Source organism: Accipiter gentilis, chromosome 21 (genome assembly GCF_929443795.1).
Source record: "Accipiter gentilis chromosome 21, bAccGen1.1, whole genome shotgun sequence".
Lineage (NCBI taxonomy): Eukaryota > Metazoa > Chordata > Aves > Accipitriformes > Accipitridae > Astur > Astur gentilis.
This window is the reverse complement of record NC_064900.1, coordinates 2,928,069-2,952,359: the sequence shown is the minus strand read 5'-3', so window position 1 is coordinate 2,952,359 and position 24,291 is coordinate 2,928,069. Positions and strand designations below refer to the sequence as shown.

Below are 24,291 nucleotides of genomic sequence, written 5' to 3'. Positions count from 1 at the left end.
TATATTGCAATCCACAGATTAAATTACCAGTGTTGTGCAAATAATGACCATAATGAATACTTGTAGCTAAAGCAGTATGAGACAAAGACAAATAAAACTGTTCTGTGAACTGATTGGGTAAACTGAATAATCTGAGACACCGAACTTGAAAGGGATGTTGCCAAACAGATGCATAGCATTAGAAAGGAACTGTTACCACTGCTTTGACTCCATATTCCATTCATGTTCCTTTGTAAGGAACATGTATTGAATTGCCTCATGTGAAGCCATTAATTTTACTGTCTCTTTCTTTAAAACATTGATCTCTGTAGACTACTTGAAGAGGACTAAGCTTAAGTAATGACTCCAAGTGGTCCTACTGTTTACAAGTATTGATAGTTCAGTCAGGACATAAGCACAGTAGCATGTGAGCTAAATGATTTGTTTCAGTGTTTAATTGTAAATAGTTCGTGACTTTCATTAATAACCTAGAATTTATTGCTAGAGATGATTCACTGAGTAGTTATAAACAGAATAGTCACATTCAGCTCCTGACTAATTTGATGGAAAAATGGAACTAAGTTCTAATTATAAAACCCTTCAGTAGATATTCTTCACCTACCCAGTCCTGTCATAAACTTTAATTATAGTGTATGCATTAGAGTCTTAAAACAGCAAAGAATATTAGAGCAATCTGTGTAACACAACTGGAAAAAATCCAGCGATGGAAATGCTCATGCAGTATTTTGAGAATATAATTTACCGTAATATTCCTCTTGTGTTCAGATAACCCTAAATAGCAATGGGGTTTAATACTCCAATGCCTTTGTTATGCTGTCACCAGGATCCAGTGCAATTTATGTACGATGTGTTTTCAGCTCCACTTCACTTTCCTCTATGTAAGTAATTAAAACATAAAATAAGGACCAATTGATTTTAGTTCAAAGTAAATGTTGACTGATGATGATAGAAAATATATGTGAAACAGAAGATTCTTCTTCATTTAAATTAAAACTAAATCACACTTTTAAAAAACAGGTGGACCACAAGAATCAGTCTCAAAGGCATGTTTGGTTCATTCACTGTCTGCTAGGATCTGCATGTGTGGGGCTACTATAAATTTTTGAAGTGATCTTACTTGGTATGTGGAGAATCTAGTTTGAATAGGAGAAAGTTTCATGTTGTGATAGACTACCACCAAGACCCTGAAAGGAAAAACTGTCCAGATGTATTGAACTGCTATATTTTTCATTTGACTCTCTGTCATGCCAGTTAGTAATTTAAAGTATTTCTTGTACTCTTATATCAGCACTAGAGACTGCATACATTTTGAAGTAAATTAAACTAAAAGTTGAAGTTAAACATTGGAAATCCTAATAATGGAGTTAATCTTGGATTTCTGCCTTCCTAGGACTTCCCGGTACATAAGCACTCAAACAGTCCATGTTGCAGGGGTGGCACTGTTATCATTACTATGCACAGACCCAGCTCACATGTATCTGGGAAACTGCACAACCATCAACCACTTGCTGCACGCACATCGCACGATATGGATGGCAGACTGCATGGATTGCTGCTATTGTACATGTCTTACAGAGCTGATGAGCCCTAAATTTATATATAGACCAGGGAGAAGAGTAAATACCTCCAGAGGCCAAATAGCTCATAATTTATGTCTTTTGCTTGATCTTCTAGAGACAGCTCCTTTTCTTTGTCGTCTCTAGCTTTAGCCTGTGCTTCTGTTTAGGCAGTTCAGGTCAGCTGCAAATTAATTTGCTTGAATATCTGTCTAAATCTTCTTGTGTGCATTTCGTGACTTAAAGCAATAATCTCAGCTGTAAGATTCCCATGTGAACTGACAGAAAAGCAACCCTATGCTTTCTGAGAATACCGACTAGCCAGAAGCTCCCTCAAAAAGGCCAGTCTGCTTTCGACCACTGGAGAAGGAGGGGCACTAGATGAGTCTGGTCGTCTTTGTATGTCAGTGAGGACTTTTCATATTACTTCTGTTCAAAAATACCAAAAGAGTGTAAGGGAGCAGCAAAGGGGAAAAAAAGGGTTGGGTGGAAATAATTTGTGCTTGGTGATGGAGAGAGAAGGGGACTGTATACAAAGTCATAAGGCATTCTTGGCACCTGTGGATTTCATTGCTGGGGAGAAGTCCTGCGGAAGGCAAGAAGCAAGGGAAGGGCTTATCTAGTGGGATTCCTCAGTTGTGAATATTCGTTGAGGGCTACACAGGCCACAGATTCCTCTCTAAAAAGAGCTGCTTTGAAAGAGGACCTGACAGAACATCAGCCAGTCACTGGCGAGTACCAGGAAGGATGGCCAGTCTATCAGGTGGCAGTGCCAAGAGAACAGCTTGTGGTGATGACCGGCTGCAGTAAGTAACATAAATTAGTGGAGAGTACTGAAAGCACTGGAGGATGCTGGAGAAGATTCCTTGAGTTGGGAGGAGAGCCTTAATCACCCTAAAGAAAAGGTAGACTTCTGACATGCATAACCTTCTTAAGAAGGTGATCAGCTTTCTCAGCAGCTGAACTCATCCATGGTAGGAAAATGCACTGTAAGTTGGGTGTAAGGCAGTGGCTGTAACTTAGTAGTAACAGAGCGCCGAGAGAAGAAGGTGGGCCGGGACCACGCAGCTGCTGGGCTAGCTTGCTGTCAGCTACTCGTGTTCCCAAGTTAATGCTCCTTCATGTTTCGTCTTCCTCTTCTCCTGTAAATCGGTGAGATTTCCATCTTTGCTGAGAGCCCGGACGGTGTAGTTTGTTTTGGTAGGATTCTGAGAAGGAGTTCAAGCTGTTGCTTGTTTTTTGTAGGAACTTGGAGAAACTGAACCCTTCTGCCAATCAGTGCTGGGCGTAAGGAAGGGCTGCACGTGTTCTATGCTTGTCCATGCTTAAGGTTGTCTGTATAAGGGGTAAAGGCATAGTATAAATTTGGTTGCCCTTTTGATGTCAAGGAATGAGCAATTAAATAATTAAATTGGGAAAACTGTTCATCATTTTGACAAAAATGCAATTTATTCTTCCCCCTTCTGCAGTTCTCCTCACTCTCCACCAGGAAGAGAGTTCCAGGAAAATTTTTCATACTAAAAAATAGAAAAACAAAGATAACAAAGCAGAGGCAGAAAGAAGTGTTTTCAAAATCATCTTTTATTTTTCTTAGAGCAATGATTAGTGTCATAAAAATGATTTAAAGCTATCTGAGAGTTTTTACTAGTATTTCAGAGAGCATAGCAGTCTATTGTAACATTGTAGTATTCTACTAATATGCAATGAGTTTTTTTGGTCAGAGTTGTTAGACTGCGGAGTACTGTGAATTTCTGAAAAATATACCTTTTCAAGATTTACTAGTCAGAATATATTCCTTTTAAAAATGAGGTTCAATTTTTTGACAATGCCTCTTTAAGTTATTCCATTATCTCTCTTATATTGCTTACCTAATTTTAGAAATGTTTTTAGGAGTTTTGCTAAAGAGTTTTTGCTTGTTAAGTTCTGATTTAGTTGTTCTATTTAGCACCTATTGATTTTTATTTTTTTTAAATTATATTTTATATCCTGTTTTGCAGTTTGAATACATTGGAAAACTGATACAATGTTCCAGACCATTTTGACAGCATAGGAACACCTTATTTGGTATCAGTCCATGTTTTTTCCTATTTCTAATAATGATCAATGAGATTTATATTGTGGTTTGCTGCTCAGACTGTAGAATATCCACATTTCTGGCTGACTTTCTGTTATGTGGTCAACATTGAGCAAATTCTCAGGTCTCTGTTAATTGGGTTCCATGTTATCTCAATCAGATTGACAATCTGATTAAATTTTGGCAGAAGCACTTCATACGGGCATAAATCACTACGATCCCTACTGTTGTAAGAAGAAAAATAGCCTTTCTTTCTGGCTAATCGACTGGTTTTTGTAAAGGCATCAAAGGACATCTTAATTTGTTTGTGGGATATATGACTAATAGAGGGATACCTTTCATCCACAATGAAAACTACAGCATGAGACTTCATTGTTTTCTCTTGAAAAAATCATTATGTAATTTTGGTACTTACGGAAATGGAAGATGTTCATTAAAAATCTGAGTCTTGCTTCAAAGCTTTTAAGCCTGAAAGTCAAGTTAATATTTTCTGTAAAAGTGAAAAGTCAATAATACATAAAGCAGTTTGCATTTAATTTACAGAATGTAAAAGAAAACTACTTCAGAGCAGTGCATATTTTTCTGAGAATATGAAAATCATATGGCTTTGTTTGGTGAAGCCTAACAATGTATCATATTAAAATGCCTAGTAATCCTTATGCTCTAATAGGTTTGTTACGTACCTGGATTGTCTCTAAGGGCATAGCGTTTTCTTATAAGCTCACATATTGTAAAAGGTGGTATTTGATAATGTGTAATAACAGTTTGGGTAAACAATGAAGACTCATAAGATAGTTTTCATTGTGGAAGAATATGCAGAATACTTTCTTATCTGGCTGTCCCATAAATCTATCAGAACAAAATGAAGTTATTTAAGAGGAAATAGCTGAGCTTAAAAAGCAAGAAAATTTGTGGTTATTTTCTTCATTCTTTAGCAACACCTATTTCTCTTCAGGTCCTTCATACTATATATCCAGACTTAGTAATTACTGGTGCCTGGGATTTCGGGTAAGCCAGCAGGAAAGTAGGTCTAGTAACTGATGGCCAGTAATTAGTACTTCAGTCTGATTTTTCTCTTTACTGTAGGTCCCTGCTCTTGAAACATTACGTTCTTGAAATTTTAAACCTAAGGCAGGCAAATAGAGGACATGTAGTAGCTGGGAAATTAGACACCCATTTGGTCTGATGGTTGTTGTAGCAGTACCTGCTAGAGATTATAACCTAGAAGCAAATTTCAAAAAGGGAAAATGAGGTGATATTGAGACTTTATTTGTAATCAGGGTATTGTATTCATTCTTGCAGTTTGGAGACCAAGTTTTCCGCAGTACACCGTACTGGCTTGTGAATGGATTTATCAGAGGACTGAAAATTAATATGGTCCTAGGTGGACTTGAACCTGCTTAGTCTGATGGCACAACTGCAAGAATTAGGAGTAGCAGCATTCAGGTCAACTAGGGTTCCCTTTTTAACTCATGAGTTATTTGTCAGTCACTAGACAGATACATTTGCAACACTTTCAAAGTCACAAATATTTTCTCTTCCTGTAATTTAACAGTTTACTACAAACAAGTGCTGAATGAACATCAGTGTGAAGTCGTTAAGAGGATTCATCAACCAGGGACCAAGGAGGTTTTTTGCGTGAGCTGGGACCTAACAGAGCATGCATATGCTTTGGAGTGCAAGAAGGAAAAGTAGCGCTATTACAGAAACACAAGAAATTTAAAAAAAAAAAAAAATTGGACTAAATATGAATTTAACCAGAAGTGTAGTAAATGGTGTGTCTGAAGAGAAAGCAAAAGAAATAGAGTTGTCTAGTTTAAGGAGAAGTATCGGGAAAGATGTGAAAACCAGCTTCACATTGTAAAACTACAAAGTTAAAAGGGCACGTTGTTCCTTGCATCCGTTATGAACGTAACAATAAAGCTAACGGCTTTAACTCCAGCAAGGAATACGTAGGTGGCATACACCTTCTGCAGTTTTTTCTGTCAGATATTTGTCGATCTGACTACACCCACAATGTAAGTATTAAGTTGCTGCTTGAAGGCGTTTTCATTTATGCATACTAAACTGTAATTCCCATTCTTAAAGCAATTCTCTTGAAAAACTTGGTTCTCTTTCCAGTTAAGGCACTGGAATTACTGCCAAAATTAGACAACTAATGGTAAAATTAAGCCTGGTGCAGGTGGATAGAACAAAGCCTATATCATATTTAAGTCTCACTTGAATTAACAGACAAAGATTTCTGTGAAGGGTAAGCCTTATTGTGGATTTGTGCTTCAGTAATTCTTTTCCCCATAAATTAGGATGTGAAGACTGCGTATTCCAACTGTGTTCAATCCAGTGTGATACATAACACGCACACACAAAAAAATTTTCCTCACTTGAATGAATTCAGTATTAAATACTCTGACACATGATTAGATACTTGGAAAACTGCAGAACTATCCAAATACTGTGTAGAATCTGTTTGGAATCTTTTTCTGTGTTGAAAGCACCTTACAGTGAACAATTACAGAAAGTATGTCAAATACGTATAAATATTGAACAATTCCCTTAATTCAAAGGGTGGCAAATGTTCTACTTGGAGGACTTTACGTGACCAAGGGCCAAATTGCTGGAAGACAGCCAGCACTGCTCTCACTTCTTTATAATTAATTAAGACAGATTGTTGTACCATAAGAACAAAAAAATGAAATGTGTATATTATTAAATACCGTTTATACATTTGTGGGGGAAGAAGGTGTTAAGGATAAAAAATATTGCATAGCTGTTACGTTTGTATATAAAAGCTAGAAATAACCCATTTATGAAACTGAGTGATAAATATAATAACATATGGCATACCAAGCCAAATACCTTTTTCTCAAAATTAATGAGTCTGTACCATAAGATCAGATTAAGTTTCAGTCTCTGTAGGTAGCATGCATTCAATTATATTTCAGTAGCAAATTTTTTTCTCGTCTAGATTTAGTTTTGCTTGAATGTATGTAATATCTATATAATAATATCAAAGAAACCTGAATCTACTCACTCATCATCTCTGAAAACTTTTATGAATTATCATGACAAACTGTCATGACATCTTCCCAAGGTAATGAAGCACTGGTTTATCACCCCGTAAGAATAATATGAGTGTAGGATTCGGTGTGTCTATGATATAATGCTTAACTACACTTGATAGTGCTCTTATCTAGTGTCTTACTCTCCCAGATAGCCAAAAAAGGGAATGTTTTCTTGTGTGAATGATGGTGTTACACTGCTGTTGTACAAAACATTAATCCTGCTGATGCCTGTTAACTTCTGTGTGTTGAACTGGAAAAACTGCTTATTCTAAGAAAGGAAATAAGCAAGCCTAACTTGAGAATCTTGGATACTGTCATAGTACAATTTACATACTCATGGAGATAACATAACTTAGTTCAGTGTTCAAGTGATACAGCTTTTTTTTCCTGCCCTTAATATAGGCAGGCAGGATGGCCCCATTTTGTTTCATGTTCTCTTTTATGATTGTTCTGGAGAAGACCCCCAAAACGTGCACGTTCTTCAGAATGCTGCGCCTCCTGGGCAGGCTTTTCTCAAGTTATAAAATGGAAAGAATGATTATTTCATTTGCAGAAGTGTTAAAAAATATTGTCGATATGATATTCAGTCACTTTTTTTGTTTTTCCTTTCCAGAATTACTTACTGCCATCTACCTTTCCAGAGTAAATGGCTTTATGTTGGAACGGAGAGAGGAAATACACATATTGTAAATATTGAGTCCTTCATTCTTTCTGGATATGTTATCATGTGGAACAAGGCAATAGAACTGTAAGTGCAAACTTCTTTATGTTTGTGTCTGTGGTCATTTTTAAGAATCATTTGTTTTTACAAATATAAACAAATCTTTTGAAAACCTTTTATTTTAACGAATGCATGTACAGTATTAGCTGTTTTGTTACAGGACATTAGGAATTCAGATTTACGGTAGAGAAGACTGAAGTTATTTAGCAGTCTGTTTAACTATGAAGTTCCATGAAACACAGATAATCGTTAATCTCACAAATTCAGATTTTGCTATTTTTATGAGGGTAGCTTGATCACCTTCTCCTCCAAACATCCTGTGAACAGAATAATGGAGTATATTGGCCCTAAAACTCGATGGAGAACTTTTCTTCATTGAACTGTAGAATCATTTAGACGAGAAGAGATTGGAGGTCTCTAGACCAAGCCTCGTGCTCAACACAGGGCTAATTTCAAAGTTAAATCAGGCTCATCAAAACCTGATGACATGACAAGAAAGGTAATGAGTATCTGTTAAATGACAGTTCTCTACAGTGTCTGTCACGGGTATGAAATCAAGAGAGACTTCTATAAAAATCTGACCGGGATAAATCTATGCTTCCTGAAGTAAAAGACTCAAGGGAAACAAACAAAAACATCTTTCTCTGATGTTTCCTGTGTGAAGTTCCAGTAAGAGGAACTGCTGCGGGAAAACTCAGTATTTCATGCAGTTTCCAAGACATCTGCTTCCTGTTGTGAGAAACCTGTAACCTCTGGTAGTAAACTGAAATTCACCAAGCTCGGTGAACCAAGAGGTCAGTATCTATGAGTAGGGCTACAGGCCTACAGTGGTGGATCTAATTCTCTATCCCAAGAAGAGATCCTATTGATAGCAACTGTTTTCCTCCAAAATTCTCCCCTTTCTCTTTTTTTCCCCACTATTATTGCTGACTTTCACTAATTGCTGTGTCCCCCAGGTTGACAAAACTGATGCCTTGTTGTCTTTCCTCCCTTCTGCCCCCACCAAATTTCATAGGCACAGTCATAAAAATCTAATTTTATCTTCAAAGGAGATAAAAACAAGGATTCAAATGGTAATCAGGATTCAGACAGTCTGCTGGTAAATCTTTTGTCCGGTTCTCAGTTTTGGAATGTTTGTTTGTCCTGCGTTTGTAAGGCTTTGCTCAGGTCTGCTCGGTATTTTTGGCTGAAAAATTACTGCTGGAAAATATGACTTAAACTCAGAATTAATGTGTTCATTTTGATGAGTTCTTCAGGTGGGAAGTATCTTAATTATTTTTTCTTTCTCAGTTTGTTTTGGTGATGTTGACATATTACAGAGTTTTTTGATTCCTATATTTTAAAATGTATGTGTATAGTATATTGAGTAGATAACGCCTTTGAGGTTTTGAGAACAACACATTTCTGTTTTGTGTGCATTTTGGAATTTTCTCCCTTCCAGACATTAGTATGTTTCTATTCTGTATGAAAATAAGTCTGAAAGTCTTTTATGAAATGGAAGCCTTCCACCAAGTTTCACTTCGTAATTCTTTCAAACGTTTTTTTTATTTTTTTTTTTTTTTTTGAAATGGCCACAACAGACTTTTTTCATGAGAACAGAGTAGAATGATGCCTCTCTTCAATGAAAAGTATGTGGGAAATAAGGGCTGCTTGCTTAACAAGCTTCAGTACTGATTTGTTGAGATAGGCTGGATGCTGTGCAAGAGTCTAACTCACTAGAACCTTTTAGTAAACGAGCAGCCTTCCCTATTTTCTTTGTATTACCTATGCAGGAATATACCTAGATTTTGCAAAATTTTTCTTCCATAAGTTATGAAAGGTAATGACAACATAATACAGATAGGCCTTGTTACCTCAAGTACTTGGAGATGCCGTGTGGTTACCATAATAGTTTCTTCTTCTAAAAAGCTAGTTTGCCGTGTACTGGTTTAGTGACAGTTGAGCACAGGTATTCATCCGTTACTGCTTCTAGTTCTATCAGTCTTACGTCTTGCAAGTATAACTTGATCCCTGTAGGCAGTGTGCTAGTTTAAGAAGGCTGTGTCCACTCCACTCAATCTCACTGTGCACTTGATATGGAATGGAGGAAGTTGTCCTTCTTGCCTGTATTAACAGGTAGACAGGGGTCCTGTATGTCTCCAGATTAATTTCTGTGTGTCAGAGTAAGAGACTGGTTGGGGTAATGGTGATGTTTGCCACAGGAGCTGCCTTTAACAGATGCTATAGCACTGCTGAAGTTGAAACTAGGTGACTTTTTTCAGTAATTTGAACTCTCTCTGGTAAGAAACTATGATGTCTCTTCCAGTACTATTGCTTTTTTTGCAGGAAAAATGTAATTTAGATTAGCTTTTAGAGAGAATGTTATTAACTCTTAAGTATACTTCATGAGGGTAGGCTTATGATAGTAGACTTCCTTTTAGAATTGTACTGAGATGTATTTTTGAGAGAACAATTTTATTTTGGTCCATGGATATGTTCTTATTTGATTATATTGTTTAATCTTCACATTATTTTTGTACAATCTTCATATGATTTTCACATTTTAATATTGTAGAATCATACAATAATTCACGTTGGAAGGCCCTGCTGGAATTTTCTAGACCAACTTCTCGCTTGCAGTAAGATCAGCTATGAGACCAGGTTGTTCAGGGCTTTAAGTTCATAGGGCCTGTTGATGTTAAGTACTTTCAAAGATGAAAGAAAATAGGAAAACATATGTATGTAAAACTTCAGGAACAGCTTCAGCCTTACCACAAACCATGTAAGAGGTAATAGTGCTTATAACATTGTTTTTCATTCTGAGATAGATTTAATCATTTTAGAGTGTGGGATTAGTGTGAAGATGTTACTATTCTCTATAAAGCTTGGAAGGAGAGGGTTTACCTTCTGTGCAAGCATATTTGTGTCAAACTTACTGGCAAGGAAAGACCAGTAAAAGTGATTGCTCTGCTGCTATATTCAAGTTGTCAGTTTAGACGGAGGGTTTATATATAGAATTTTGAGTGTGTCAGATTTGTGTGTCATCTGCACAAACAAGCCTGAAGGAGAGTTCTTCCCTCTTCGTGCAATTCTCATCCAGTTTCTAAAATTGCAGACTAAGTCTACCAACGTAACTTGTCTTTCTTTCAAAATCCCTCCTTACTTTTTTCACTGACTTGTACGTACTTCTAATGAAATCTCCATGAATTTTCATAATGCAGTTTTAACTCAGTTGTCATTAAGATATCAAGGCTTTACAGTGAAAACGGATAGGAGATTGAAATGGTTAATTTTTAGAAAACCTGAAATACTTCAACTTTGGAATGTTAAACAATATATTACTATACCTAAGTAACTGTAAAACCAGACTACATCTTATTTTGTGAGAGTACAATAAAAAAACCCAAAAAGCTGAAATTTCCAGTTCTCTTAGTTTTTCGGAACATGTTTGAAGAGGGCCTTCTTTTACAGTGCTAACACTATGGCCAAGGTAACCTGAAAAGGTCAGAATACCTGTGTTGCCGTTTCCCCGTTTGGAAAACACCTACAAGTTACATTCTCGACTTTCATCATGGCCTGAGTTTGTCCCTCTAAGGTTGTGATGACATTGCTGAGTAAATAATATAATAAAGGATATTGTATAGGTGAAACAAATATGGAGCATAGAAGAGATACTCCAACAATTCATTTTAGTCTGTTCATGGGCTTACCAAGGTTTCAACCCCACAAAGTTTGTCACACTTCTTGAGATCTTGACATTAATTCATTCCAGAGAACATAACTGTCATCCTCAGAAGAAAAACCATTGTCAGTCAGTGAGGCCTATCAAATGACTGCAAGAAATTTTTTTTTCTAACAGTGATTCTATTGCTGTGGAAAACTGAGGTGAAGAGGCTTAGTGTAGTTTAAGGAATTGAAGGAGAAACAGGTTTGGATGTAAAATTTTCAGACTTTGCATATGATGCAAAAAATTCTGTCACCTTGACCTGCATGGCTACTTTGACTTACAGAGTTGGCTTTTTGTTTGTTTTTTTTGTCACCGTTTGTGATTTTGTTGCCTATTTTTGTATCAAAATACAGTGAAAGAGATGTAGAGCACTGTATTTTGGAGTGATAGTGGCTTTCTCATTATGATCTGTTCAGAAGCGTCTAGTAGAAATATATATCAAAAAGATGGTTGCAATACCTATTTTATCATGGGGACTATTGCCTTCTCATACAGGAGAGATCATGTGGCTTGCTTAAACTGTATGTAAAATTAGTGAGAAATTAAGGCCTGAATAGACTAATAATGCAAAGGAAACACAGATTTTTTTGTTTGAGATTATTTTCAGTACTGAGGCATAACCGATTCTAGAAGTTACAGGAAAAATTCCTTTATAAATCATGTGTACTGTCAAAGTTGCAGCGGACCTGGCCTTGTCTAGAGCTGAGAAAGAACATTAGAATATGGAGATTTTTAGAAACATTTTCTCTAGCAATTGTCTCAGCCATTTCTGTCATCTCATGCATCGTCACTACCTCAGACCAGACTGAAGTATCTTTTCAGCTAAGAATGAAGAGTAACTCAAAACTTTTTCACTTGTCATCTCTCTGTCATGTAGCTGAGCTAGTCCTTTGCCGGAGATATTTGCGGCTCATAATACTGTTTGGTTTTCTACTCTCTAATAAGCAAACAGTTTCTCTCTTTTCCTTCAAAATGTTTGGAAACGGGTCTGGAAGAGAGAAATAGTCAATGAGCCCAGCATGTCTCCATTTACTCTAACTACAGTGAGATTAATTTTCTTAGCCTGCAGGATCATACATTTTGGAAGGTCATCTGGCGTTGGGAAGGAAAGGAAGATCTTGATATGAGTCCACTAAGCTCCAAAAATGAGAAATCTGCATTGTAAGCCTCCTTCCTGAGCATGCAGATTCCAGTGTTTGAACACCCCACTAACTAGTGAATGAATAATTGAAACTTGTCAAAATTAATGGGATTTGGAGTATCAAAGAATTGGGCAAATTGGAGCTCAGTTATGACAGCACCGTAACTTGGTCTTCCCTTTCTTAGCCCTTTCCTTGCCCATCCCTATTTCCTAGATGTATCTCAGAGCCAGCAGTTCCACCACGGTGAAGGAAAGAAGCATGCAGGTGAAGTAGCAGTCTAGGAGCAACTGCTTCACTCTCTGTGCATGGACCCAAATAGAAATATTCCGAGTATAAAGAAAGTGCAAGTTGCAAGGCATCCTTCTTTTAGACATTTTAGAAATCGTGTCTAAGACTCAGAGTTGCATCTTGAGGTTGAACTGATTCTTACTCCAGTTCCCAGCTTTGATCCACAGTATGTGAATGAGGTATCTAACTCTACACATTCTTTTTAATTTCTCAGTGACTCTACCAGTGAAAAGAAAGTCTTAAAATCTCTGGTGTGCTGCACTTTTGTGGAAAGCAGAACTGTAGAAGATGTCTGACTACTGACACTACAGAAGTATCTGCTTATGCATGTGCTTTTCTCAGCCCTGTCACATTCAGTCAACTCCAACTCTGTAACAATGACTAATATAGATGTTTTCCTTTTTTTTTTTCCCCTCTCCTAACTCCTTCTACCACTTTCTACCACCAGATTTTCATTCTTCTCAGAAATCATTACAGTGCTGCTGTAATTGTGCAGGGTATTTTTTTCAAAAGGAAACCTGTTTTCTCTTTATTTTATTCTGTTTTGTCATATATTACTTTTACCTGCTTTAGAGATTGTCTTGGCATTTGAAGTTCTTACAACAGTATGTAAGTCACTCCATTTCTTGGAGTGCATAAAACTTCCCAGAATGATGGAGGAATACATCATCTATGTGTTTTTCACGTTTTCCTGGATCCAAATTATAACATTACTGAAGGCTTCTTTCTGAGCTTTTGAATTTTAGAATAAAATAGTTAAATAAAATAAATGCTTCCATCCTTACATGTTTTTTTGAAGAGTCCTGTTTAACAGTGAATGGTTTCTTCATTTCAGTCCTGTTGTTCTGAGTAAGAGTCAAGTCTTGGGGCATATCAGCTCTCTCATCTTTCAAAATGAACACGCACCAAATAAATTAATACCTGCTGCTGTCAGGAATAACTTCTGATTAAGTGCAAACCAGCTCAAAGTATGACTAGTTTCTTAACAAACTCCTAGCTCTGTACAGCTGTCATGGGAGCCTTTTGTTCCAATTTTCAATTCTTCTGCAGTCTGTTTTTGTGGGCTTACAGGTCAACAAAGGCTATGAAATGTTGCAGTCTTGTATCATTAGCTCATGCTTTCTTCTTGCTCAGTTGAAGGTAGCTTTTGCTGTAGGAATTTTTTACCGCAAATCATTGCTCATATTTTTTGGACTTGACCTTCATGTTTTTTTCTTTCTGCTGTGTATGGACTTGGCTTTGTGTTTTATCCTTTTCATGTCTTTTCAGAGCTTTTATTTTCTCAGTCATTCTCAGCTGTACCCCAGCTAGTATTTGTGAATGAAGAATTCTCTGCTCAACTATTTCCCTTAATGTCTTATTTTTGCCTACTGATTCTTCCTTATTTTCCCCTTTCTCAAGGGTAGGATCTAGTTAGTTTTTACAGTCTCCTAAAGCCAGCTTGAAGGAATGCGTATACACGAGTATCTGGCATCAACAGTAGTGCGTTTCATTGACGATAGCTTCAAGTATGGTTGGTTTCCTAGAACCTCTTCATCCTTTCCAGGAGCCGTTGGATCTCTGCTTTTGCTTTTAATGTAATTCAGCAGTGTTTTTCTTTCTTTGGCGACTGTTCCACAATGACAGCATACAACTCTCCAGTCTCCTTGACAACTCTACTGTAATAGCAATGAGGGGAAACAAAACATTTTATGTATACTCAAGCTACATGAGGGAAAATGTTTTTGTGTGTAGATATTTCCACATGCAGTATAATTTACTGTATGAAAGTAGTAATTACTGTATCTGTAGCTCTGATAGCTAACTATATTATATCAATAATATTAGTTTACAGAACTCATGAAACACTAATTGCTCTATTTAATCCTACTTGTAGTGCAGTCATGATGTCTACCCTTAGGAGAAATTGACTGTAGAGCCTAATGCCTAGCTCTCCTTTTCCAAGCAACACTTCTAAAACTAAAACGCCTCCCCCCCAACCCCCGTTTTTCCTAGGCTCAACTTCACTCCTTCATTCCCAGCTCCGATACCTCCTCCGTCTCCTCCCCCTGAGCAGTGCAGGGGGATGGGGGATGCGGATTGTGCTCAGTCCATTACAGCTCCTGTCTGCTGCTCCTTCCCTCTCACACTCTTCCCCTGCTCCAGCATGGGTCCTTCCACAGGCTGCAGTCCTTCAGGATAAACCTGCTCCGGCATGGGCTCTCCACAGGCTGCAGTTCCTTCATGAAATATCCACCTGCTCCAGTGTGGAGTCTTCCACAGGCTTCAGGGGAAATATCTGCTCTGGTGTGGCCCTCTCCACAGGCAGCAGGGGAGTCTCTGCTCCGGTGCTTGGAGCACTTCCTCCCTTCCTCCTCTGCTGGCTGACCTTGCTGCTCATAGGGCTGCTTCTCACACTTTTTTCCTCACTGCCTGTACAGCAGGTTTCTTTTGCCCTTTCTTAACTTGTTTTCCCTCAGGTGCCACCATCCTGGCTGTGGGGCTCAGCTGTGCCCTGCGATGGGTCTGTTGGAGCTGACAGGAGCCAGCTGTGTCCGGAACAGGGCAGCCCTGGCTGCTCCTCACAGAGACCCCCCTGCAACTCCCCACTGCCAACACCTTGACACCTGCATCCAATATTTGACACAAAAGAGCTGACGAGAATGGAACCAAAGGCTGGTGTTGTATGTGTGAAAGCAAAACAATGGTTCATTGAGTCTTTTGATAAAGTGACATACCTGACAGACTAAAATAATAAAATTGGAAGAAAGTGGAAGAAGCCTGACCAAGTCAGTTGTAATACAAAACAACTAAACTATTAAAATACCGAGGAGTAAGGTAATATTAAGATAATACTTATATCAACTATAGAGGAAAGAGAATGAGGAAAAATAAAATCTCATACATTTAGTGCAAAGACTGCTGTGTTTGGTGTCAACCTTGCTGGTAATGTATATGAAGTTCTCAATAAAACTAAAGAAATAGCTAGGAACCTAATAATAAAAGGATAATACTCCTAAAAGAAACAAAAAATGCCTAATATCCTGAAAAGCAAAAATAAATTTTATTACAGTGTAATAAATCCCAGGATTCTCCAACTGTCATTTACAATAGATTCAAGAAGGAAATGGAGGAGGTAGAAAAATGTATTGTATTAGTGAAGGTTACCCATTTTTGCTGAGCTCTTAGCATGGAAATATGAGGCTGTGCCCCTGCAAGAATAAAAGATAAAAATAAGACTGGTAGTAAATGACAGTTTTGTCATTTACAGAGGAACAAGTAGTTTTTGTGACAATGAAAGTAAAATAGACTAAAGTTTAGATGTAAGCTAGAGTGACTACAGTTCACGTAAGAGTTTGCTTCTACCCAAAGATAAATGGATACATTCTTTGGTAAGCAGTGTTTTATGTATCTTAAAAAGAAAATGGTGGTTGCACAGATTTATTTAAATTGTTCTTGACTTTTAAAATTGGTAGGTACAAAGAGCAGCCTAGATGGGATTAACCTTTAGCTTAGGAAGACAGTATGCTCTTTCCCCTTCCCCCTCCATTTTCCTCAATTTTGCCAATATTCCTGGTCAAGTATCGATACTGGTACGGCTAAGCAACCCAGCCTGCATACTGGTTGGTTCAATGGGCCGGGACAACTGCCCAGACCAGTATGCCTTGTCAGCCTGCACGTGTTCCTTCCACCATTTTATGTTGCCAGCTTAGTCATGCTTGATGTTTGCTTGGCTCTGCTCCCTCTTCTGTCATCTGTGAGTTGTCCTTACCTGGCTAAAACCTGAAATTTCTTATGCTGCCTCTTCTCTTCACGGTTTTTCCTCTTATTCTTCCTCCTTTGCCCGTCATGGCATAGGCAGCATGTACCCCAAACAGATCTAGTGCTTTCCATCAACATACTCTGACCAGTTCAGATAGGTGAACTTTCATCAGAAACAAAGTTTAAAGCAGCCTAGAATGCCCCAAGATGTCACATTCACTTGCTGAGGACAGATGTAAAAGATGTGTGTGGGTGTAAGTGCTGCCTGCATATATCCTCAGCTCACCCCTCAGTTCCCCATCACTGCCCACCTACCCTGCCTGCTCCAAGGTCTGGTGTGGTAGAAATGATTTATTTATTTTTTATTTTTTTTTTAATTCCAGTACAGGTTACTCAGAAACAGAAGCTTAGCCAGAGGGGTCCCCTCTGGGTATTTGGCTTGGATAGGAATGACAGCCAGATTTCCCGCTAACTGCATCTCTGCAAAAATTGTTGTGTGCCATGTCTCAAGCCAAATGGGTACTTGCTGCTGGCACCATTGAAGACAGTCTGTATAGAATATTACTGTATAGACTGGCTGTCCATTGCTTTCCTGCTGATCTCACTTCTGTGCTGGGATATGTTGCAAAATGCTCTTGCAGAAGCCTTCTTCACCAAGACCTCAGGTAGCAAAGTAACATGCTGCAGGTATCTGCAGAAACATGATCTGCCAGAGCTGAAGATGCTGGCATGGGATCATCTCATGGAGAAGGTTCACCAAAGAAGGGGCTTGCCACATTGCTACTAGCTTTGTCTATGCAACTAGCGGTAATGTTAAAATATATGTGAAGGCATGGGGTATAGTCTTGGAAGGTTGTCTGGCCTTCAGGTGACTTGAAGTTTTCTCTCTCTGGCCTGGAATAAATTTAGTTTGGAAGGTCTAAGGATGTCTGGAGTAATTTTTCGTTGTCTTTAGCTCAGACGTAGATACCAGACAAGGTCTTTGCCACTATGCTTTGGCCCAGCTTTGGTGCATGACCAAATAGCTGAAATACTTCAGATATTCTACTGGCAAAAAATAGAGGCCAGAGGAAGGTCTGCATGCTTTCAACAGTGTTGGAGCGTACTGTTTTGGGAAAGAGTTGTCTATGAGGATGTAGATTACACCACAGTATTTTAATGTTTGAGTTGCCTGGGAGTTTTTGCATACCACTCGGTCTTGATTTGGAGTCTGACTTGGTAGAACACAGGCCAGTTTTGCTGTAGTGCAGTATTTGGGCCAAAGGAAGAGGAACACTGATAAGTTAGGAAAATCCTTTGAGCGGTTTGGCTGGAAACTTGTTTTGGTTTGTTTAATTCTCTTGCAGATTGTTTTAAAACTTGGAGCCTAAGTAGTGTTAGGTATGGCTTCCAGATAAATTCTTAGCTTTATGGGCCCTTCCAGTCCTTGCCATATTTTTTTTCTGGTGACTTTGGTAAACCAAGACCAGCCATGCAAGTCTAGATCCTAAGCTGAACTCCGAGGGACATGTGCTCTGACCCAGAACCTAGATGAAAGAAAGGTCCTGTTCTGTGCAGGCATTCAAATAGTCTGAAGCTTTGTGGGCTGGTGCTTGTCTTCTTGCTCTGTATGACTCCCAGGGCCTAAAGATCTCGTCAGAAAAGATGACCGTTGAAAAATCTTCATCTGTCTATGCAGTTTCCTATGATTTGCATTTGCTGTCAGGTGCTGGACATCAATGACTTAAGTAGCAGTCCTTATACTAAGTTGCATACTACTTTGTTGGTACATGTTACAAAAAGAGAGGGGGCAGCAAGAACAGTAACTAATCTTTACAGAGGCTTACAAAGACTCATGGGGTGGGTCTTACTGCTGAGGAGCCTCACTGTACATGCATTATGGCTGCAACTGTTTTAGTTGGTCTGAAGATGTCATAAGGCTTTACAGAACAGACAGTGGCAAGATGCTCCATTTCTGAAACCCCACTGCAGTAATGCTAAGCTGCTACCTGATAGAGTAGTGTAGGTGAGGCCACTGAAGCCCTGTCATTAATGAGATTGGAACTGGATGAGTCTTCTTACCAGTATTGAAATGAATCCAGTGAAGACTTTGCTAATCTTTGGCAGATTAGCCTTGAAATCAAGCAATTGAGGAGGGAGGGCAGAAAGAGGGGGAGTCGAAAAGAGAAAAGGCAAAACAGCCTTAGAAATCAGAGGGGAAAAAAATTCATTAAAGAGGAATAGCGAGATTTTTTTAAAAATAGAAGAAAGGATTCATCAACAAAGGAGAATCTTTGCCTATAACAGCAAAAAGGAAATAGAGGAGAACATGAAGAGATATGGATAACTTTCAGACAGTTATCTTGCCCTGTTGGGCTTTTTAGAATGACTTTTAAACCATTGGAGGTACACGTTAACACACATAGAAATTAAGGTAAGCATCTAGCTCTTCATACAAAAAACATTCATAGCTTTGATTTGATTTTTGTCTTGCAGATCCACAAAGACTCACCCTGGGCCAGTTGTACATTTAAGTGACAGCCCAAGAGATGAGGGGAAAGTGAGTACAACTAATGGTATAAAACATTACAGCATTTCATACCCTTTATCTGCCTTGATAGCGCTTTCTTTTTTCTTACACGCTAATTTTATCATCTCCTTGCTTTCTACATTTCCAGTCTCACTTTCACAGTTTTTAAGAAAAAAATTCTCTTGGTACAATTTTCATGAGTAAAAATCTGTGATGCAGACAACATACTGTACTTTGAAACCTATAGCCAATCAAAATTGTTCCTGATTAAATAAACTTGACTTTGCTTAAGTAAGAATTGAATAAAAACTCTATCATGACTTCAGTACTTGGATAAACATGCTGTTATGAAGGTATTATAGTAGGTTTTCATAAGATAAGAAATCTTTTCTTATACAAGAATAACAATGACAGTAACCCACATTTAGAATTTGCTGCTGTTTGTGAACAGAGTTGAGAATAGTAAAGAGCTGTCAACAGGTGGAAGCAAAACATAGAGTGTAAGGGTTGTGATTGATACTGTCAGAAAGCAAAATCAGAGTTGGTTTTATTTGTATGGTAGCTTTTCCAGAACGAAATTTTGTTGCCACAAAACCAGTTTTATTAGAGCTTTTTTTTTATGTGTTGCTGCTGAATTTGAGCATTTTGCCTGTGTGGAAGGGGCATTTAACTATCTCATAATTTTTTGATCACTTCCACTAATTGCATTTTAGTGTGTATTTATAAAGGACTGCATCTTACAAATGGTGTGTCTGTTTGACAGTGTGCCTCACATAACAGCTGATGGTTATTGGAAACTAGCAGCAGTTTGAATTTCTGATACTGATACGGGGGACATTATGCTGAAACGAATATGGGTACCTAGAAACACACTGATGACTACATCTGAATTTCATTTGCATTATCTGTCCTTGGATTTACCATATTGCAAGGTGAACTATGTGAAAATGATGCACTTGCCAGCTAGCCCTCCGACAAGTTAGATTCGATCTCTAAGCCTTTTTGGAAGAAGGTAACAGTAGATCAAGTAATTTAGAATACAGCAAATAGAGTAATTAAACGCTATGAAGCGTAGTGTTTTAGCCTGAGACCAGAAGCCATCAAGAAATGCTATTTGACTGTCTATGGCAAAATACCAATAAAAATAAAGGTTTATTGATGAGGCATAACTCTTGTTCGCTGGCCACAACAGAAGTTGCTGATGACCTAATAAATCACACAGTGTAGGGAAAAAGGATATGATACTAAAAGAAAAAGTGGTCTTGTGAGTGAACATCTCTTACAGGAATGTCACGCACCATGTCCAAAGAGAAACCTAAAATATTTTGACTTCAGCAGAAAGACAGAAGATAAAAAGGTCCCAGGAAGGGGAGTTAGAGGAGAACTTGCTAGGAAGTACTGTTGCTTGTTGCTCAGAGGGCACATTGGAGACATCTGGCCACTGATGAAGTACTAGCATACTAACAACAACAGCAACAACATAATCAGATGGATCCCTATGAAAAACAAACATTGGAAATCCATGAAGAGAAAGAGTAGAAAATGTAAGCTATACAGAAGCCATCCCAGTGCAGCCGTTTATGTCATTGATAGTCATGTAAAAAACAAATTGGTGCTAACAAAATACTTGCAGATTTGCAGAATGTGGAAGTGATAGCGTTTGATATTCACAGAAAGATATCAGTAAAAGGTACGCACAGATGTAAGAGAAGATCCAAGGACTAAATCAAAAGACGTAGCTCTAGATCAAAAAAAATGACAGTAGAGAAAAAAATTAAATTTTTCAATTAAGTCTCATTAAACTTTGGTTGAAAGAATGAAGGATAAAACAATCTTTCTTCAGAATGGGGAAAAAATGAGAAAAAAACCAACTTCTGGGACTTCCACTGTTCAGCATTGTCATAAACAACCTAGAAAAGACAGTAAGCAGTGATGTGATCAGGTTTGTTGGACTTTAGGAGGCTGAGAAACTCAGCTGTAAAATGACAGGTTAAATACTGTCTTTTGTCAGTATTCAGTGTAGATGACGGGAAGTGATATGTGTGTGGGAAAATGTTTCTGACTTTGCATACAAAACAGTGGCTCTGAGCTGATTGTTACTGTTTGGTATCAAGAGCTTCGAGTGGTGATTGATAGTTCAATGAAATGTCAGCTCAATGCTCAGTAGTGGCCAATAAAGAAAATCAAAATTAGGCATTATCTGGAGAAGAAGAGAGAACAAAACAGGGCTATTGCATAAATGCATGATTGACTGCCTGCTGAATACTGGGCATAATATTTGTCCTTCTATGTCAAAAAGAACATAATTGTGCTAAACGAAATTTAGAGAAGGGGCAAGGTTTTCTATGTGAGACACAACTAAGTGCGACAGGACAAGACATTGTAGAAAAGAGCTGATTGTGATTCTTGAGTTTGAAAATCACAATTGTTATGAAAAGAGTAGAAACAGTTCATAGTGTCTTTCAATACAAAAACTATCAAACAAAGCTGACAAATGTCAGATTCCAAACAAGCCAATTAAGTACTTCTTCAAATGTGCAATGGGAAGAAGTGATAAAACTCTTTCCAAATGGAGCTGAAAATGTATATTGGTCGCAAGGGAGACTAGAAAAGTTAACACAAGAAAAACCGATTTGAAGGTTACTGAAGAAGTTTGCTGAATTGCCCTGAAAGGTTATTAAAGATGAGGTTAAACCAAGTCACGTCTAGTTGAAGGGTTGGCTATCTTTGAATGAGAAAATAACTTGTGCTGAGAGAATATGTGAGAGTGTGGTAAGTACTTGCCCTCCTCCCATATTGTTCTTTGGTATTTGCTCTTGGCCATTTAAGTACAAGATACTGTGATAGGTAGACCTTTTGTGTAATTTAGCAGAGTTGTTCTTAGGTAATAGAGCTGTTTCGAGATAGTTCTACATACTCTGCTTAGCGAGATGATCAAAGACCAAGAGGTGTTGGGGGGAGAAATCAGATTCCTCACACCACTTCATGGGGAGCAGCAGATAAAAGTGTTCTTTACATATGCTTCAGGAATTAAATAGTGGCTACAAATCAGTCATAATCGTTGCTCAAAATACAGATATTCTTGTACTCTACAAGTACAAGGGTATTGTACTCTGCAAGGGTCCAGTGGTATGTGCTTGTCTGGGGTATCACAAAATTGTTCACAGATCTGGGCATGTTTTGCTGTAGTAAATAAGTAGCATTCTCCTATGGGCACTGAGTGGTTGAGAGTCCTAAAACACAGACAAACCTTTCCAAATCTAGGACAATCATAAGATCTCTTTTTTGAAAGCCAGGGGAATTTGTGTGCTGACTGTATATTCATCTTTAAAAATTCTTTAAATTCCTGAAAGTTCCATTTTATATCAGTAACCAATGACGAGTTTTAATGTGCCAAAAGAGTGAATGTAATTCTAGGAGACTTCTGCCATTCAAAATTTTTCCAGAGTGCCCTCCAGGCAAACTATCACGGCAGACTTTGGAGACAGTCTCTTTTATTAATGTAGCAAGCTGCGGCTGGAAGACAGACAACAAAGAGAATTTGGGTGTTTAATGTGTCACTGAAGAACAATTTGAGGACCTAGTGATTAAGTTCATGAAATATAACTGTGTCTGCCAAATCAATGAATAAGTGTACATTAGGAACAGACTGAAGTGCACAGACATTTGTAAGTGGCAGATCTGTAGCAAACATGACTTTTCTTGCTGACACAGGAGAAGACATTAACTGCAATGATTTGCAGTTTCCCAGCAAATGGAGAAAGCTTAATAGGAAAAGGTTTTGTGTTATTAACTATTAGCTGGTGGCCTAAATTTCCTATCTCTGAGTCTGTGTTCTGAGGTCTAGTAACACCTAAATACAGCGTGCATTTGGCAGGCTTGTGGGTTTTTTTTTCCTCCCAGCTGTTTTGTGCTACTGGGACAAGGAAGGGGCTGGCTGGCACATACCAGGATGCAATTAGTTGATTGTAAAGGAGAAATCTCCCTAAAACACCATCAAAAGCATTTCATGAAGAAGGATTTAAGTCAAAATGTGGAGCAATTCCACTAGACAAGGAAGATCTTGCCAGGACTCCTCCCTCGTTCAAATTCTGTCCAGCCTTCTGCATGTTTCTTAACCTAATTAAGCATGAGTAATTAAACAAGGTGCCAGGAAACACAAGCTGAAGAGAAATCTGGAGTTTTTTCCCTCCTGGACTCTTTTTACACATATTTACACACATTTTTCTTCATCTATGTTTCCCCTCCAACTGCATTTATGGATGTTTTATTTTTTATCTCTATTACAGACGTAGAATTTGTCCTACAGATCTCTCAAGTGCTCACCATGGCCAAGAGGAATGTGAATGTTTGAGTTTCCTATGGTTCAGACAGTTCAGAGTTCAGAGCATCATAAATACACTGGCAATGAGACTAATCACATCCACCCAGTTGGAGTTTTGACTTTAGTGTGATACCACAGTACTAGCAGTTAAACAGCACGGCTACCATCTGAGCAAAGAGAGAGAGATTCCCGGCTATGCAGCAAATCTGTTTCTCTTTCAACTTCCCTGAAATCACAGCACTTTGTATCTTGCAATTCTGTAGTGCTGTTGTGCATTAACCATTTCAGCAATGGATCAGGTGAAACGCTGTCTCTGATAGGAGGTATTTAACTTTTTGGTAATAACCTGGAGCGTGGTATCTTTGCAAAAGAGAGTGATAAAAATCAAAAGACAAGCCTGCTTCACCAGGGAGAAAGGCTTATTAAGAAACAGGGTCACATACTAAATGGTTTTCTGTTCCTTCAGTTCCTGAATATATTTGTAAAAATGCTGAGGTGAAAAGAATACTGGGAGATACAAACTGGACTTAACTGGTTTGTTAGCCAGCTGTAATGCACTGGTGCAACTGCTTGTTATGATGACAGTAAGGAAGGCACTCAAACTCATAACATATTGATTAAAATACCTTTTATTGGAATTAATATGAAAGGGATGGTGAGAACCCCAGAGCCGTGTAGCATTGGATGAACCTCCAATAAGGGCACAGCACACTGTGCTGGTCCCCTCTGTGAAGAGCTTTGCCAGCATTTTGATCTTTAGAGGTCTCAAAAGATTATTTTTTTTTTTTTTAAAAAAAACCTATCCACTTCTACTGCCAAGCAATAGGATGTTCACATGAGACAGACATACTACCTTACATTAAGATAAAGACAAAGACATAAAGGTGCTGTAATTGTCTTTACCAAGTGGGAGCTGCCTACAGGCATCTTTAGAATTAGCCAGCTAAGTTTATCTTGTGGCCAGGGAATACGTGCAGCACAACACAGGCCTGAAAGCCAAGTGCTGTGTGCAGCACAACATAGCACAGCATAGGTCTGCACCTACTCGGGTTAACTGCTCTGTGGATCACTAACTCCTGGATATACAATTGTCTTCCATTTAGGATCACTGCACTAACAGTGAAAGCAGTCACAGTAAGATGCTGCTTTGTTCACTCTCTCAGTGGCA

The 24,291-nt window shown here is 38.3% G+C and overlaps 1 protein-coding gene across 5 annotated transcripts in view; it reads left to right on the top strand.

The window, feature by feature from the left end:
* The window catches only part of STXBP5L (syntaxin binding protein 5L), a 195,273-nt gene that overhangs the window by 86,751 nt on the left and 84,231 nt on the right, over positions 1 to 24,291 (top strand). For all 5 annotated transcript variants that reach the window (XM_049824541.1, XM_049824543.1, XM_049824542.1 and 2 more), the window contains 2 exons: positions 7,306 to 7,440; positions 18,766 to 18,829. In XM_049824541.1, coding sequence (XP_049680498.1) covers positions 7,306 to 7,440; positions 18,766 to 18,829 — 199 coding nt within the window. The remainder of the gene's footprint in view (positions 1 to 7,305; positions 7,441 to 18,765; positions 18,830 to 24,291) is intronic.